This window comes from Rousettus aegyptiacus, unplaced genomic scaffold (assembly GCF_014176215.1).
Source record: "Rousettus aegyptiacus isolate mRouAeg1 unplaced genomic scaffold, mRouAeg1.p scaffold_m13_p_7, whole genome shotgun sequence".
Taxonomy (NCBI): Eukaryota; Metazoa; Chordata; class Mammalia; order Chiroptera; family Pteropodidae; genus Rousettus; species Rousettus aegyptiacus.
Window position 1 is genome coordinate 13,380,047 of NW_023416310.1, and position 17,444 is coordinate 13,397,490.

General features: G+C 54.4%; 1 protein-coding gene across 7 annotated transcripts in view; it reads right to left on the reverse strand.

The window, feature by feature from the left end:
- DNMT3A (DNA methyltransferase 3 alpha) overlaps positions 1–17,444 on the reverse strand; it is a 112,117-nt gene that overhangs the window by 12,262 nt on the left and 82,411 nt on the right. For all 7 annotated transcript variants that reach the window (XR_004952230.1, XM_036225214.1, XM_036225216.1 and 4 more), the window contains 10 exons: positions 5,849–6,064; positions 5,425–5,583; positions 4,929–5,036; positions 4,489–4,645; positions 4,061–4,210; positions 3,911–3,955; positions 3,069–3,148; positions 2,326–2,438; positions 1,296–1,479; positions 965–1,049 (listed from right to left, as the gene is read on the reverse strand). Coding sequence is in view for 6 of the 7 variants with exons in the window: in XM_036225214.1 (XP_036081107.1) it covers positions 965–1,049; positions 1,296–1,479; positions 2,326–2,438; positions 3,069–3,148; positions 3,911–3,955; positions 4,061–4,210; positions 4,489–4,645; positions 4,929–5,036; positions 5,425–5,583; positions 5,849–6,064 (1,297 nt within the window). In the remaining variant the exon portion in view is untranslated. The remainder of the gene's footprint in view (positions 1–964; positions 1,050–1,295; positions 1,480–2,325; positions 2,439–3,068; positions 3,149–3,910; positions 3,956–4,060; positions 4,211–4,488; positions 4,646–4,928; positions 5,037–5,424; positions 5,584–5,848; positions 6,065–17,444) is intronic.

Consider the following 17,444-nt stretch of genomic DNA (forward strand, 5'->3'; position numbering starts at 1 on the left):
CCCACCTTAGCACTCTGGGCTCAGACTGCCCATCCACAGGAAGGCAAGTTCAAGGTCTAGAAAGGTTACTCCTTTCTTCAGAACTAACAATCCCTCACCTGGGGGCAGGGCAGGAGTGGATGCTGTCAATACCACCTTTCATGAGGGCTTTCTGGCAAGGTCAAGTAAAACTATGTTTAAAAAAAAAAAAAAAAAACACCTATGCAGTGACCCAGTATTTCCTAAAAGATAATGGTTTAAGTATATAAAGATGTATGCATAAGGATGCTTGTCACAGCACTGCTCCCAACAGGGGAAAAAACAGTAAACAGCACGATAAAGTTTTAAATAAATTATGGCACTTGATTCAATGGATTCCTATGAAGCATTTACAAATAAAGAATGGAGTTCTATACTTGTTGACATAAAAAAGTAGTCATGTCACAAATGAAAAGGCAAGTTACAACTATGCATTTTACTATCCTTTTATTTCCTCTATCTATGTATAATTATATAAACACTCACATATATGCACACACAAAAAAATCTAAAATGGCATACACCAAAATACTAATTATAGGACTGTGGGCAATTTAAATATTCTTTACTCTCTTATTTATAGTTTGTTGGCAACTTACAATCAAAGCAAAGCAGAATTGCCTATGAGTTTGTTTTGGTTGCCAAATCTGTCCTTAGAGAGGCTTTGTGAAAACTGTCAATAATCTCTGCTCTGCCCTCTGCTGGGGAGCCTCGCCCATTAAAGGAAGTGCCCACCGGACATGCTGGTTTACCACTTTTTTTTTAAACTTTTCATTGAACACAAAGTTTCCACGTTAGGGTAATTTTTTTTTTTTTTTTTTTTAACAGTTACAATGTTCACTATTAATGTTTTGTTTTGCCAGAGTTAAACACACACAGCCACAAGCACAGCTCCAAGTCCCAGGACAAGGATGCCAGCACCTCTGGGGACCTGCGCCACTCTCACCTGTAGCGATCCCATCAAATAGAGACAGCACCCGGATGGGCTTCCTCTTCTCAGCTGGGACAGGCGGGTAAACCTTTGGAGGGTCCTAGGCAGTGAACACAACAGGGCAGGTGAGTGCCGAGGCATGCCCCACAGCTCTGCACGCAGGGCGCCCTCCCAGCCAACTGTAAGCACTTTAAATCTACACCTGCACAGCTGGCACGTGGCTCAGGCACCTCCGCTCATCACGAGGCCCCAGGACCAAGCGAGGCGCTCTCAATTCAGCCCAGTCTGCCCTCTGGCAGGTAAGGGTGGAAAGAGCTCGGGAGCACGCCCCAGACCCAGCACTCACGAATTCCTGGTCGTGGTTATTGGCGAAGAACATCTGGAGCCGAGAGGGCCAGTCGTCCCGCCGCCGCAGCAGCCCGTAGGTGCCCTTGTGCCCACACATGTAGCAGTTCCAGGGGTCTTCCTTGATGGCTGCCTGGGCAGCCCCTGGCCCCACCAAGAGATCCACACACTCCACGCAAAAGCACCTGGAAGGAAGCCCAGGGCAGCAGAGGGACTCAGCTCCTGGCCAGTCCTGGACAGAGCCTGGCTGGGCTGGGCTGGGCAGGGCAGGGCAGGAAGCGAAAGCCCCAGTATGGGGCAAAGGGGCAGGGATGCCACGGGCTGGGGGGACTCTCATCTGTGGGATGCTACGGGCTGGGGGGACTCTCACCTGAGGGATGCTACGGCCTCGGGGGACCCTCACCTGAGGGATGCTATGGGCCAGGGGGACCCTCACCTGAGGGATGCTACGGCCTCGGGGGACCCTCACCTGAGGGATGCTACGGCCTCAGGGGACCCTCACCTGAGGGATGCTACGGCCTCAGGGGACCCTCACCTGAGGGATGCTACGGCCTCAGGGGACTCTCACCTGAGGGATGCTATGGGCCGGGGGGACTCTCACCTGAGGGATGCTACGGCCTCAGGGGACCCTCACCTGAGGGATGCTACGGCCTCAGGGGACCCTCACCTGAGGGATGCTACGGGCCGGGGGGACTCTCACCTGAGGGATGCTATGGGCCGGGGGGACTCTCACCTGAGGGATGCTACGGCCTCGGGGGACCCTCACCTGAGGGATGCTACGGGCCCGGGGGGACCCTCACCTGAGGGATGCTATGGGCCGGGGGGACTCTCACCTGAGGGATGCTACGGCCTCAGGGGACCCTCACCTGAGGGATGCTACGGCCTCGGGGGACCCTCACCTGAGGGACGCTACGGGCCGGGGGGACCCTCACCTGAGGGACGCTACGGGCCGGGGGGACCCTCACCTGAGGGATGCTACGGGCCGGGGGGACCCTCACCTGAGGGATGCTACGGCCTCGGGGGACCCTCACCTGCAGCAGTTGTTGTTCCCACACATGAGCACCTCGCGGCCCCCGCAGCAGATGGTGCAGTAGGACTGATAGCCGTCGTCGTCGTACTGGTATGCACACTCCAGGAAGCAGTTCTAGAAAGCAAGGTGCAGGGTCAGACCCCCGGCGGGACCCCGGACAGCCGGAGTGAATGCAGTCTTTGAACCCAGCCTCTGGGCTCTCACTTTGGAACCCTGACTCAGCCCTAGAGACATGACCCTGCCACTCATGCAGCCAGGTCTGGCCCAAACCACAGATCAGGAAAGGAGACAGCAATGCCAACAGTAAGTCTCCCGACCCTTGGCAGGGGACAGAACTGAGGAGGCCTGAGAGAAGGTCAGGCAGGGAGCTGCACCCTTTGTCCCTTGCTGTGACTCTGGGTTTTCCTCCTGAGTCTTAAGGTCACAGAAATCCCCCCAGCAGTCAGCCTGTCCTTCCCTGACTTCGCACTGGTGATGGATGTTGTGAGCCCACATCCAGGACTAGCATGGATTTTAGGAGAAAGAACCTTTCAAAGGAGGAAATATTAGGGCACGTCAAACGCTTGAAGGCCAGGGGTCTCCCAGGCATCTGTTTTATCAGGACTCTCTGCTTCCAGAGCAACCCCTGGAGCCAACCTCCCAGCTGCCCCCAAACCGCCTGCAACGAGGCCAAAGGTGAGGAGATGTGCTCAACCAGGGGCCCAGGGGCGCCCTCCATCACGTCTCCGCTGGGTGTGCCCCCACCTTGCAGTTTTGGCACATTCCTCCGATGAAGAGAGGGTGTTCCAAGGTGACATTGAGGCTCCCACAAGAGATGCAAATGTCTGGAAAGCAGAGAAAGTGGAGTGAGCATGGCTGCAAACCGCCACCACCACCACCACCACCACCAGCCAAAGCCACTCCAGAGAAGCTACGAAAAAGGGGCGTGCTGGAGCAGCAGCCAGAAAGGAAAGTAGAAAGGGTTCTGGGAGGCGCCCCACGGGACAATCTCAGAAGGCCTCTCATCTCTCAGAGCTGCGATGCTGCCAGCCAAGAGCGGCATCGCACAGGGACAGGAACCTGATGATGAGAACAGGGTCCTGCCCCCGGTTACTCTGGAAATAGCCTTTGAACAATCCTCAAGTCCTGAGCCCCGTTCCCCATTCTTCCTAGGCCCGAGGGCCCCCAGCTAGGCGTACTACCACTAAGCCAAGGGACATACACATGGTTTGCTAATGACCACTGGATGAGAGAAGGTGAGGAGAAGCAGAGGCCAAAAAGTCATATTCAGGCAAGTTCGACCACCTCCAAGAGGGGCCACCCTCTCTGACCCACCGAGGAGTCCTACGCCCTAACAGCCAGCCCACACCACTGATAGGACAGTAAGATTACGGTACCAGGGGGACAGATGTATGCATGAAGCAGGCTTGGAGGTGGTGGGAACATGCAGGACACACCCCGCTACTGAGTACTGATGTCCCATGTCATCCACACCTTTCTAAGTACCTAAGCACCAGGCACCCCGCTAGGAGCCAGCCTGCCTGCCCGTCCTGGGCCGAAGACTACTGACTTCTCGGGGCCTGTCCAGCCGACCCATCGTGACTCACCCTCGATGTTCCGGCACTTCTGCCGCACCTCGTACACCAGCCGCTCTGTGGAGGGGAGGGAAGCCAAGCATCAGAGGTGGCCGCGAGGGCCTCGCCTGCTCCTCTGAACGCTGGCCTCGCCATGCCACTCTCCAGAGCCAGGCCAACTACCTCTCGTGCGTTCATCAATAATCTCCTTGACCTTGGGCTTCTCGGTTGTGCTCTTTCGGGGCTTTTTGGCTGGTGGAGGGGGTGCATAGGCAGCTGCCTCAGGTTCAACCCACATGTCTGTGTAAACTTCTTTGTAGGGATTCTTCTCCTCTGGGAGAGGAAAGCAGGTGATAAGGTCTAGGTTGGTTGCCAGCTGACAAGGAAACCCAGGTCCCTCCCCTCCTGAGTTCTACCTACAATGGGGTGCAGGTTATTCTAAGCTCCAGAGCAGTACTGCCCCACCCACACCCCCGGAGAGGGAGACTGTGGCCATTCCCACCGGGCCCCTCAACGGAGGCCTTGGGAGCTCCCTTTAAGCACGACTTTTGCTCCCCGCTTCCCCTTGCTGGCAGGGGTCCCAGAAGGCTGGGCTGGGCACCTGCGTTTACCTTCTGGTGGCTCCAGGCCCTTGGGGCCAGAGGGCTGGAACCCTCCGAGGGCCCACTCGATCATCTGTTTGTTCTGCACCTCCACGGCCTTGGCGGTGTCGCTCTCGTCGTTGTCATGGCACGCTGGGAACAGCTTCCCCGCACGGCTGCTGGCCACCTGGAGGGCAACACGTGTCGGGGGCGGGCATCAGGGCAGGCTAGAGGACAAACGCGAGTACCGAAGGCAGGAGGAGGGGCGGGGGAGGGCGGAACTCTAGGGTAATATCTGAGGAGGAAGAGTACAGAAAGGGGGTGAGTGAGGTGGACACGAAAGGAGTCCGCCCATGGGGCCTGGCAGGCAGCCCCTCCGCCCAGGCCTAACCTCTGCGCTCCAGCTTCTAGACCGGCTTGCCGTCCCCGCTGTTTAAGCTCCCTCTCTGAACCTCTCTGAAGGCGCTCACCTGCAGGACTTCGTAGATGGCTTTGCGGTACATGGGCTGCTTATTGTAGGTGGCCTGGTGGAAAGCACTGCAAAAGGAGCTCAGCGGCATCAGCTTCTCAACACACACCTGGAGGGACAACCGCCGCCCTTGTTTTTCCTCCTTCCACACTCATCGAGCACCCACCACGTGCCTGGCAGCGGGCAGGAAAGGCTTGGCCTCCGCCCTCGAGAGCACTGGATACGTGTATGACTACATGACGCAAAGGCCTTGAACGCAAGCAGGCAAGGAATTCTGGGGGAAAGGTTCCTGGAAGGCAAACCCTTGGCAAGTATCCTAGCTCGTGGAGCCACCAAAGCAACCTAATTACCTCTCAGGCTTCATCCATTCACACAGTGAGAGGGAGCAGAGCCCACTTCTACCACCCCGGTTCCATACCGTGCCGCCAGCCGAAACCAAAGGCCCTGAGACCAACACCCCTTCCTCCCCAAGGCCACCGCCGAACCCCACAACTCACCACTGAGAACTTGCCGTCTCCGAACCACATGACCCAGCGGGTGCCTTCGGCTGCTCGACTCCGGCCGGTCATCCACCAAGACACAATGCGGCCTGGCCACCAGGAGAAGCCCCGCAGTTTCCCCCACACCAGCTCCCCAATGCCAAAGCCCCGGCCGTCCTGGAGCCCCAAGGAGCAGAAGTCATTACACGGTGGTCACGAGGCCCTGCCACCCTGACCCCCCCCCACGGCAACCCAACCCTGGGCATCTGAGAGTCAGGACAGCCAGGAGGGAGCTCCATCTGAATGAACCAAAACAGAGCAAAACTGGGGAGACGAAGAGGCCTGGGACCAGATGGAGAGAGGAGAGCAGGACGGGAGGAGCTGGCAGTGGAAGGACCCAGGACAGAGCTGGACGAGGCAGATGAAGAAGCAAGCCGCTCACCTCGTACTCCGGCTCGTCATCGGCTGCTTTGGTGGCGTTCTTGTCCCCGGTATCGGCCCCCACAGGCTCAGGAGTGGTGGCCACAGTGGGGGACGCGGGGTCGGTCGGCTGCTGCACTGCGGGAGGGCTGGCCTCCTCCACCTTCTGAGACTCGCCAGACCCCTGGTTTTCTTCCACAGCATTCATTACTGCAATCACCTTCGCTTTCTTCTCAGCCTGGGGAAATAAGAAACAGGAGTTACCTTGACCTTTCCAGGTATTAGCAAGGCCACCTGATATACTTAGGGCACTCCTCTCGATCTCCGTGGTCTGGAGACAGTGATGGGAAGCAAAGGGTTGGAGAGATTCTTCCCTCATCAACTCAATTGGCCTGCCACTGAAAACAGAAAGATTTGAAGTTGAGAGGTAAATTCCAATCATTGGGCTCCATTCCAGCCTCCTCTCCTGCCTCTTAGGAAAGCTTCCTCCCAGGTCTAATCTTTCCCAATCTGTCACTGTTATTAGTTGCCCACCCTCTGACTTGAAAAAGTTAATTCTATTCAGATACGAACTGTGCACCTTTGCCCAAACACAGACTTTGGCTCCATCCTCTCCTAATGTATTTCCCAATCAAGAATCGAATCCTCTTGTCCTTTTCTCCACAGTTTTCCTGGGCAATCATGTGGCGTCCAGACCACAATCCTAGTTTTGTCGTGATGTCTACTAATGATGAAATCACTATGTTTAAAGAGCACGTCTCCTTCCCCATCTGCTCAAACACCACAGAAAGCCCCGGAAGAGCTTGCCCGCTCCCATGCTCACATCCCTTTCTAGAGTTCTCAGGATCACACCCAATGTACGTCCTCTTCCCAGATTCACCCCTTCCTTCCATGTGCATCTTTCAGATCCATACATAAATACATTTATTCTTTCAACCATTATCTACTGAGCACACACTACAGGCCGGGCATCCTCTCTGGACAGCCTCCATCCACCCCTTCACCATCTCAAGCTTCATCTTTCAGGCTCTCCCCTGCAGGCGCATTTCTTCTCACAGCCCGCTCCAGGGTTCCTATCACCCTACAAAGGACCATGAAACCCTTGATCCTCTCAGCTCTGAGGGCCATTCAAACCTCATCCCGGCCCCAGGTCCTGGGCTACTGAATCTTGAACACGTGGCCCTGACACTTCAAGGCTCTAAAGCCGGCCCACCATAGCTCAGAGAAAAAAAAAAAACAAACCCATCTTCGATGTATCTTTCAACATGAAGAGTTCCCTGAGAGCTTACAGCTGTTAACGTAAACCCACCAAGACAAGAACACTAGAAAGCAAACCCGGAGTGTGAGAGTTCTAAGTTGGAAGTCGAGCATCCACATCCCTATTTTAGCCTTGCAACTCATTAACAGCTGTCTTTGGAACAGACCCTTCTCTCCCCTAGTTGTTCCAACCTATGAAGGCATTTGAACAGATTTCTCTTAACCTTTTCTGAGTTGGTAACGAGCGGTCCAAGGACTCTCCAAAGCCTGTCAGTGGCTCACCCTTCTGCCCCCCATCCCAGGGTTCTAGGTTAAGAATCTTGGTTTTAAGCTCAACGGCCTACTGTTTTATAGATTCATTTCATTTCGTTCAATTTTCAAGTCTTTGCTGCCAGCCAATTGGCTTCCAGTGGCGATTCCTAATAAAACACGGAGGATGAGAAGTCCAAATCTTGTTCTTTCTCTGACTCAACAAATTCTAAAATGGGATGATGCATCCTTTGCCCCCCACCCACAAACAGCTGGGGGAATGAGGTGGCAGAATATAGAGCAATTGCTCATCCCTCCCTAGCCCCTCACCTGGTGGAACTTAGTCCTCCCCTTCCTCCTATCAATTATCTACCGCCTCCTCCCCCACAAGAAGGTGGGCCTAGGTATGCACTCAACCAGAGGGGGAGGGGATTCTCTTCTAGAATCATCAGCTGCTGCAGCCCTAACCCTATCAGCTCCACTCAGATAAGCGCCATGCCTAAGCTGTCTCTGCTCCCTTCCCTCCACCCCGCCTCCTCGAAGTCCAAGCATGACTGATCTGGACCAGGGTGCTGCCTTGGATGACCCAAAGACCCCTGCTTCCAGGACCAGGTCCCTCAGCCAGAACAAGCTGTCCAGAGGGCAGGAGAGGGGCCTTCCAGATGAAAGGAGCCAGAAGTCACTTCCACAGCAAGCAGCAGCGGGTGGGCGCCGGGCTCCCCAGGTCTAGAAGTGAGTCGTGCCTGACACCACCCTCCACACTCCCCCACAGCCCCTTTGTCTCTCTTCCCCACCCCTCCACAGCCAGTTCCTGAACATTATTCTTCCCCCACAACTTCCCCCAGCTTGTCAGACGCTGCTGCTGACGGCTGTTAAGCGCCCCCAACCCACTGGGTGCAGGAGAACATGCACCCAGCACAATTTCTGGCAGACGGAGGAGGAAGAGGGCCTCCTTCGTGACAAGGCCAGCAGGGATGGGGGAAGGAAGAGGGGGTGGGTTAGCAGCAGGAGGCAAGTGAAAAGGGGAAGAAGGGGCAGAGACCGTGGTTGGGTGGGGGAGGGGCCACATTCGGTGAGTCTGCCTAGGGCAGTGCGGGAATGCGTTTTTTTTTTTTTTTTTTCCCACCTTCACTCCAACCCATCTCCCTGAGCAAACAATGGGAGAAGGGCTTTGGCTTTTGGGCTAAAGGCTCCTACCCTCAATTCAGAAGACCCCATCCCAGGGTGGCCAGAGAGATTGGGCAGGATCAGGAAGACGCTATACCGCCCTCCAACCACTACGCCTCAGTGAAGCCACTTTGCCTGGAGTTTGTCCCGCCTGGAAAGCCACTGGCAACTCCACTCCAGCGCAGGCAAGGCCTCCCCGTCCAGTCCCATCTCCTGGGGCAGCGGTCCCGCCTCCGCACTCAGCCTGCTTCCTGTTCCAAAGGTCAGAGGTCTGGGCACCCATGCTGACTCCCCGCTGCTGCAGTGATCCTGGGCTGTCCCAGGCACCTCTCCTGTCGCAGGCCACGGGACAGGGTCAGGCTGCCCCCCACGGCACCCAGTGCTGCGCCACAGCCCCCTGTCAGTTGCACTGCTCCCCCCATCCCCGGCACTTCTCACTGGCCGCCTGCCCCATGGCACACGAAGAGGCTGAGAGGCTGGCACAGCCCGAGGACAGCGTGGTCCACCAGGAAGGAACACAGGTCAGAAGGGAATGCCAACCACCCAACTGCCAGCCAGCTCAGCAAAAAAAGCTGCTTTTGGCCCAACTCCTGGGCTCCCAGCACCCTGTGGCTGGGGCCTGTTCCCCAGCCCATTGACCACTGCCACGGGCTCACAACAGGACTGCTCTTCCTGGTCCCTGAACAACCAGGTCCCACCTGAGTGCAGGGAGGAGTGGGGCTTGGGGCTCCTGAGGAGGGAGTGGGTGGGACAGCAGTGTCTCAGCATCTCCAGAACTCAAGCCAGGCAGGGGAGCCAGCTCGTGCGGGCCAGGGAGGCTAACTTGACTCTTCGCAAACCCAGAGGGCTGCAGCGGCCCAGAGATCCTCCCACCGGCACTGCCGCCTCCCCGCCCCCAGCCTCCCCAGGGCTCCGTCCAGGAACCTACCCATAAGGCCAGGTGCAGCCCCTCTGTGGTCCGGCTCAGGTGTGAGGCCCGGCCCTGAAGCTCTGTAAGTAGCTGCCCGTCTGGGGGGAGGGGAAGGGGGCGATGGGGCTGGGGGCGGAGGGGGCCAGAGAGAGGGGGAGGGGGGAGGTGGGGGGGGAGGGCTTGAACATTTTCTTTGTCTAGAACTCCAGATCACGTGGGCCCCGCTGGAGTGCCTGGTTGGCTGCGAGCGGGCCGGGGGAGGGGGCCGGCTCTCAGACGCTGGCAGTGGGCCAGCCCCTCTCCTCCGGGCCGAGGGGCGCGGGGGCCTGGGGGCGCGGCTGGGCCTCCGCCCGTTCCCAGGGCCCGCCCCGACCGGGCTGGAGGCGGTGCCTTCCCCGTACTCCCGGGCCGGTCGTCCCCGCCCCCTCTCCCCCAACTCGCCGGGAGCTGAGTGCGGAGCCAGCGGGCGAGGCGGGGAGCCCCCTGGCAGCGCTGGGAGGGAAGGCGGGGAGCCGGGAGGGGACGGGGCAGCTCTCCAGCTGCGGAGGTAAGCGGGGAGTGCAGGCGAAAGGCGAGAGGAGCTTCTGGACCATCTGGGAGAGCCGGGAGAAAGTTGTTAAAAGTGAGTTTCTCAGAACACACCAAAAAAAAAAAAAAAAGGAAAAGCTTACAAACGAGCGAATAGACTAAGAGGCAGAAGGTAAACCCCAAGCACACGGAGATGGACATAACGCGCCCGCACAGAATTGGGGGCCCTCCAGAACAAGAACTGGGGTGCGTGTGGAGGGGGTCGTCTCTTAACACTACAGGTCGCTAGAGAGGGCTGCCTTTAAAAGCTGGCTGGTGGAGTTCAGGCTTTGACTATCTCTTCATGGTCAAGCTCCTGGGTCCCACAGTTCACTTTGGGTCTGTCTTGGATTTCTCATTTTCTTTCTTGGGACCACTGCCATGGGCTCGCAGCAGGGCTGCTCTTCCTGGTCCCCTCCTATCTGCTGGGTAGAGACCCGCCCCCCCCACCCCCGTGGGTGCCCCAAACCGTGGAGAGTACCCAACACTATATATACTGTTTTTTTTCCTGTACGTACCTATGATGAAGTTTAACTTATAGGTTAGGCACAGTAAGGGATTAACAACAGCTAATCAAATAATTATAACGATGTACTATAATAAGTTATATGAATGTGGTCTCAAAATACATTCGTACTGTACTCCCACTTTTTCTTGTGATGATGTAAGACGATAAAATGCCAGTATGATTCAGTGAAGTGAGATGAATGACTGGGCATTGTGACATAGTATCAGAAGGAGGATCATCTGCTCTGGGCGATTCTGGACCATTGATCCCTGATGATGTCAAGGGTTGGGGAGATTTATTATTTTTGGACTGTAGCCGACCTCCAGTAACTAAACCCTCAGAAAGCAAAAAACTGTGGCAGTTCCTTCATTCCCAAGCACAGTTTCCTGCAGCTCAAGAAGACTACATTCCTCATCTTCTGGTGGAGCCTCCAGGTGGAGCCTCCAGGTACAGCCTCAACTCTTTCAAGCTCCCTCCTGAGCAGAGGCCCCAAGAAGGACAGACACACAAGGAATTGACAGATTCAACTAGACTTGGAGAGACAGGGTCTCTGAAAAATAAACATCTGTAAAGATAACTATATCACAAGAAACAAACCCAATGAGCTAGGATGGGTTAGAAACCAACAAAAAAATGGGTTGTATGGATGATAAATGAGGTTAAATCAGTGCAGGGCAGAGATTAAGCCTAGAGAAAAGGAATGAGATTTGGAATGAGGTAGGATAAGTAGGGAATGAGAGACGTTCATTTTTGGGTTGGGGGGTAGGAAAACTGTTGCCCACCCCCACCCCCACCCCCAATATGACTAAAGCTAAAAGGTACAGAGAAAGATGTCAGTGGATAGATCCTATAGCAGTGAAAAATAACCAATAACCACAGGTTTTCTGATGAGATGAATGGGTATTTTGGCAGGATTAGCCTGGTTTCAGTTTGCAAGATGAATAAGAAAGAAGAGCAGAACTGAAGATGAATGCTCCCAGCAGCCGAGGGCTTTTTGGCCAGTGGCATTTATCAGAAGATCTGGACTGACTTTCTGGTCCCTTCATCATGACCTTGAACAAGCCACTTAACCCCAAGAAGTCTGTTTTTTCATTTGCAAAACAGAAGTGAGGACCTCTGCCCTCCCAGGCTCTGAAATACCAGCATCTCTTCAGGAGATAATGCCCCACGATCAGCTGGAACATACTAGCTAGAACAGGTGCTGGTACAATGAAGTCAAGAGATGACTTGTGAAGGAGAGCCGGTCATCACTTCTGGGGCTCAGCACCCTTCTGGGCGAGCAAGCCCCGAAGAGGGAGGAGGACTCCAAACCAGAGCGCCCGCTCCAAGTAACACTTGGGGAATACAGACGTTCCTCTCCCAACCCCATCTGAGACCCAGAATCCATACAGCAAGAAGGCCCTCTTCTGCTCCAGCCCGTCTCTCAACCTAATCAAGGTATCTGCTTGGTATAGTTTTTCAGGAGAACCCTGAACAGGGATGAGAAGGCCTGATTTATACCTCTTCCTTGCTCCTACCCTTTAAGGAATGTAATATGACTTGCTTAACTGCTTCTCTCACCAATTCCTCCTTGGCATCCAGGCCCTGTCAACAGGCCACTTTACACCTCACCCCAGGCCTCCTCTCAAAATGAAGTCTATGGTCAGGCTTGGCTGGCTCTTTTTAATAACACTCTTTCTCATCTATGGCATCTCCTTTTCAATTATTATAAGGCCAAACACCTTATCCTCTACACTCTGTTCAGCTTGAGACTTCTTCAGACAGTAAGTAATGATGCCTCTGCACACAGCCAGGACTCAAAGTGTCAGAACGGAACAGGGCTATCAGTTTCACTTTCTCTTGGCTGACTTAAAATGTAGTCTCTCCCTCCAGCTGCTAAACCTCATTCTCATTCTTTAAAATGAAGCTCAAATCTTACCTCTTCCACACAGCTCCCAAGTTAAGCAAAAGGAAGCCCAAACTCAAAGGTGACACCTTTGAGTTTGGGAAAGGGCACCATCCCTTTCCTGTAGCTATTGGACAGGGAAAGTTACCTTTTTCTATTAGAGATTTGTGCCTCCTTTGTGCTAAATAGGCAGAGACAGACCCCCAAAGCAGAAGAGACTTCAAGATCTAGGACAAGAGGTGACGTTAGTAAAAGGTCAGGAAAAAACAAAGGCAGGCTTCGAAGATCCTCATCCTTCCAGAGTAACCCTCCCAGGGTGATTACTAGGATAGGTCTTTTGATTAAGATGAAGATAGTCAAAATAGCAAGGCCATGTAAAATTGCTAGGTTCTTGGAAATATTATAAAGAGTATGTTGAAAGGAGGAACTCCTCAATGAAAAGAAGATCTGATGGATGTCAAGAGCCTAAAAGAAGTATTGGAGAGGAAGTAACCAGCATGGTCCAAAAGAGAGGGTGACCTGAAAGAGAGGGCACATTTCCTGTTTGGCCAGCAGAGAGCAGTGATGAAAATACCTCTTAAGGACACCTGACTGTCTTAGCCCCGATCCTGTATTCACCAAGCAAACTTCAAATTTTAATTACATTTTCCAATGACTCTGATACCAGTAAGTTGCCAGAAAATAGCAGGGCAACTCCGAGGATCTGTGTTGCACAGACAAGTCCTGTAATAAGTTGGTAAATTTGACATCCTGGTATATGTCACCCTCCCGTGTCTCTGAAGAACTTGATCACAAGAAATGCCATTAATTTGACTTTCCAGCTCACAGAACTGGGATGAGACACTAGGCCACATACCCTGCTGAAGGGCAATACTTCCCGCAGGTCCGGGTGGGGGTGCCACACCCGTGTAATTGATGTTAACATGTACCGCTTGAGTCCCTTTATTCCAATCGGAGGAGCCACCATCCCTAGAAGTCACCTGCAAAGCCACACACTGGGAAGACACTACATATTTTCTGTCACACAAACGTTTCCACTGACCTCAAGGCCAGGGAGACTTTATCCAGGCAAAAGGCCGTTGTATGAGGACACCCGGGTGTCTATTCTGATCCTCTCATTCTCCCACCTACAACTTGGCAGCTTCGGTGCTACGCGCTAGACCTCAGACTGCCTGCTGATTGCATCAGCGCTCTGCATGGCACGCAAGGCCTCCACAATTTGCAGCACTTACGTCACACGGCCTACACTCTGCCCACCCACTCGCTAGTCCCCAAATATGTGTTTTCTTGTGCCTTTGCTCACGCTTTTCCTGCCCTTCTCCTTCGAATCCTACCTATCCTTGGGTCCCGTCCACCAGCCCCCTCCACCATGAAGGCTTCTCTTGACCCAAACTGTCCTGCATGTACTGTATCTGCTATTTAAATTAAATAAAAATAACAATTCAGTCTTCGGTTGCACTGGCCACATTCCAAGTGTCCAGGAGTTGGAGCTCGGGGGCCCCTGGGTGGCACAGACTTTAGAACATTTCTATCCTTGCAGAAAGTTCTACTGGACAGTGCTGCTCTGGCCCGTCACCCTTATCTATCTTAGCCCCACTGAACAACTACCCTGCCCCTCCTCCCCCTCCATACTCCCAAAGCACCTTGTACTCCTGCCAGTCTTTGCCTGTGCTAAGGTGATGGTGTGCTCATTTTCCTCTTCCACGAGATTAAAAATTCCTAGAGGGCAGGGACTGTATCTTAATACGGGAGCAAGGTGGACCAGAGTGCTTTGCGCATTGTGAAGGATTAAAACAAGGTTTGCTGAACTGAAGTCAGCATTGTTTCAGGAGCCTCATCTGGGATCCACCGCCCAAGTTCTGGGCTGGGGACAGATATTTTCCATAGCAAATTTCTAAAGGGGCTAAGATGTCCAGGTCTAGGGCTCCCCACAAAGAGGTGGGGATCTTTGTTTTCCTATTCCCCTGCAGTCTACATGGAGGTTGCAAGCAAATGACCAGGACTGGGCTGCTGGCAATGAAGCTAAAAATAGCCATGGAGCCAACAGCAAGGAGTTAGCAGGACTTGTTGCTAGGGAGACCAGTCGCAGAGAGAGCAACTAAGCAGGGAGAAAGTGTCAGACCTGCGCCCGGGGAGCAGAGGCCACGGTGATGGGAGGGACTCAAAGTTGACAGGGATCCAAGGCTCCCACCTAGAGATGTTCTGCCTTCTGGCAGCTCCTGCCTAATGCTCTAAGTGGGGCAAGTGTTTCCCCTGTCCCTCAGTAACCCATTTCCATGGAAACCACCATGACTGGGGTGAAGTACCAGCCCCTGGAAGGGAGGCCTCTCCCTAGAGCTTGTTGTTATGGCAACGTCCCCCCTTCCTGTCATTCTCTCTCTCCTGGCTTCTCCTCTGGGGGAAAGGTGGGGCCTGGTCTTGGCTTGGCCAGCATGACCAGGAAACACCCGCTTCCTGACAAGAGTAACCTGCAAGGGACTCTTCAGAAGCTCCTGGGAACCCAATGAGACCAGTCAGTCCCCAGCACAGGGCAGAGTTTCCTTTTCTTTTCACAAGAGCCTCACAGATCATCTTGCCAGGAGAATCCCAAACTCGGGTTTGATTGTATCAGGATCACCCAAAGAGGTTTTAAAAAATACAGATTCTTGGGCCTTCCTATGGAGATCGGCAGGCTTGGGGGAGGGCCCAGGAATCTAATAAAACTAGCCATGTGTGGAAACCACTAATGGCCCTGGCCGCCCCTGTTACAAATGGGGAAACTGAGGCCTAAAGGGATCGAGCCCACCCAAAGGGTCGGAGCCATTAACTGAAGAAGTGGGCTGGAGGTGAGGGGGTAGGCAGAAGGAGATGCAGAGGGACACCCTCCCAGGGCACATGTCAAAGGTAAGGCCCCATCTCCTGGGCCTTTCCCTCCTGCTCGCCATTCAAGCCACAACATGCTATTGTGCGATACTGGATTGTGATTTAAAACTGAGCCTCTCAACAACCTGTCCCCTGTGGCAGAAAGTGGAAGGTAGTGAGGCTGGGCAGTCTTGTTCCCAGCATGTATAGAATGGAGGCAGCCCAGGCAGATGATTTGGGCTGAAAGAGAAATCCATCCTCCTTCAGGGGGAAAGCCAAAGGGTCACCATGGCAACCTGCAGTGTGCTGGCCTGGCTGGGCTCTGTGCCATCCTCTCAAACATGGGCCCAGGAGAGCCATAGCATTTAGGCAAATGCCATGGGGCAGGGGGACCCCACCCCCACTCCAGGAGGCTGTGCTCTTATCCTAGAGCCCATCTCTGAGCCTGCCTGAAACACATGTGAACGCTAGGATCCAGAAGACTCAATATTCTGAGCACCTGTGAGAGCCAGGCCAGGGGAGGACACTGAGGAGGTGGGGGACACGGCGGAGATGAGCCTCCACCCTTCTGTTACTCACAGCCTAATTGTGTGCCCAAGATCCACCACACACGGAACCGCAGCCCTCACTCAAGACAGCATGCAATTAGATGGTAAATTATGTGGTCTAGCTGCTTTCTCTGTGTGCTAAAGGAAATTCGGGGAGGCTGGGATCCGCAAAGGCAGGAAGACCCAAGGGAGGAAGAGAGGGTGAACTAGAGATGGTGCAACCTCCCAGGCTTCTCAGACAGGAATGGCCAGATCTCTGGGGGTATCTGCAATTGCATCTGCTTCCTGGCAGATGAAGGGAGGATGAGACGCACAAGCACAGCTGTCCGCCTATCTGTTAGGGAGGAGGAGCTGCCTGGCGCCTGTTGCATGATTCACTCCGACAAATTCTTCTGATCCAGAGAGCAAACGAGGGGTCGGGGTCGCGGAGCCACCTTCCCATTGACCGCCCCCCCCAACTTCGTCTCTCCCCGCCTCCATCACAAGCAGCACCCATTCCTCCCCAGCTCCCCCATTCTCTCCCAGTCACCACGACACTTCCTCGCAGTGTGTATGTGGACTTCCTAATGGTGTGTGCGTGGAAGCCCCGACTTGCCAGACCTGCCCTAGGCTTCTGGAGCTTCCGCTGATACCTCTTCCCTCACTGCGCCCATCTGCCTTCCTTTCCCTACAGCTCTGGACGGGGCCTGCTGCGTTCGGGGAAGGCTTCTCCACAGACCTCACTCTCCCCTCTGGGTCCCTTTCATCCCCCAGCCCGGAGCCGCTGACGTGCACAGTTCCTGCTGTGAGAGAGCAGAGTACCGGGTCTGGAAAGGAAGCAAGGGTGGGGGTGGGGGTGGCGGTGCTGCAGGTCCCCAGACCTCCCCTGATCCTCACCAGGGAAATCAACAGAAGGAACAGGCTGTGAGGAGGTCTCTGACTTAGCAGAGGATCACAGCTGATGATGAAACCTTCGGGAAGTACCTAGCTCCTTTGGATCATTCTAAAAGGTCTACAAATATCTGCTTAATATCACAGATAAGATCAAAGGAAGTTAGGAGGGCTGAACATTTGAGAGGTGGAAAGAACCTCTTGACAAGTTTGCTTGAGGACAGGTCATGTTGTCACTTTGCTTTAGAAATCGGACCCTGGAGAGAAGTGTTAATTTCATACCTGCAGGGGATGTGGGTCAAAAGGAACCCAGTAAACCCCATCAGCCAGACTGCTGCCCCCACCCCTCCCCGCCCTTGCCAGCTCCAGGAAGGGGCCTCAGGGACCACCATTCAGATTCAGGCATGCAGACCCTCTCAAGTTTCAGGGTCCAAAGAGAAGAGACCCAGGAGGAGACCATCAGGCTAGCATTGTGGTAACAACTGCTGACCCGGCCGAAAGCAGCAGAAACGCCTACCATCTCCATCCCAAAGGAAAAATTTGAATTCCTGTACCAAGTCTTTTCCGGCTTCTCACCCCACCCAAGTCTGGAAGCGGTTCCCCTTGCTCAGCCTGCCTCAGAGCCTGTCCTTCCTTGGCTCCAGATGTAAGAGCAGAGTCTCAACCAAGAGGTACCTTACAACCACCTGGAGAGCTTTAGAAAGGATCCGGGCCACGGCCCTTCACTAAACTCCAGACCTAATGACTGCAGAGGAGGGGTCTGGGCAGTGAAGTTAAAACAAAACTCCCAGGGGACCCCAGTGTGTGGCGGGCCCC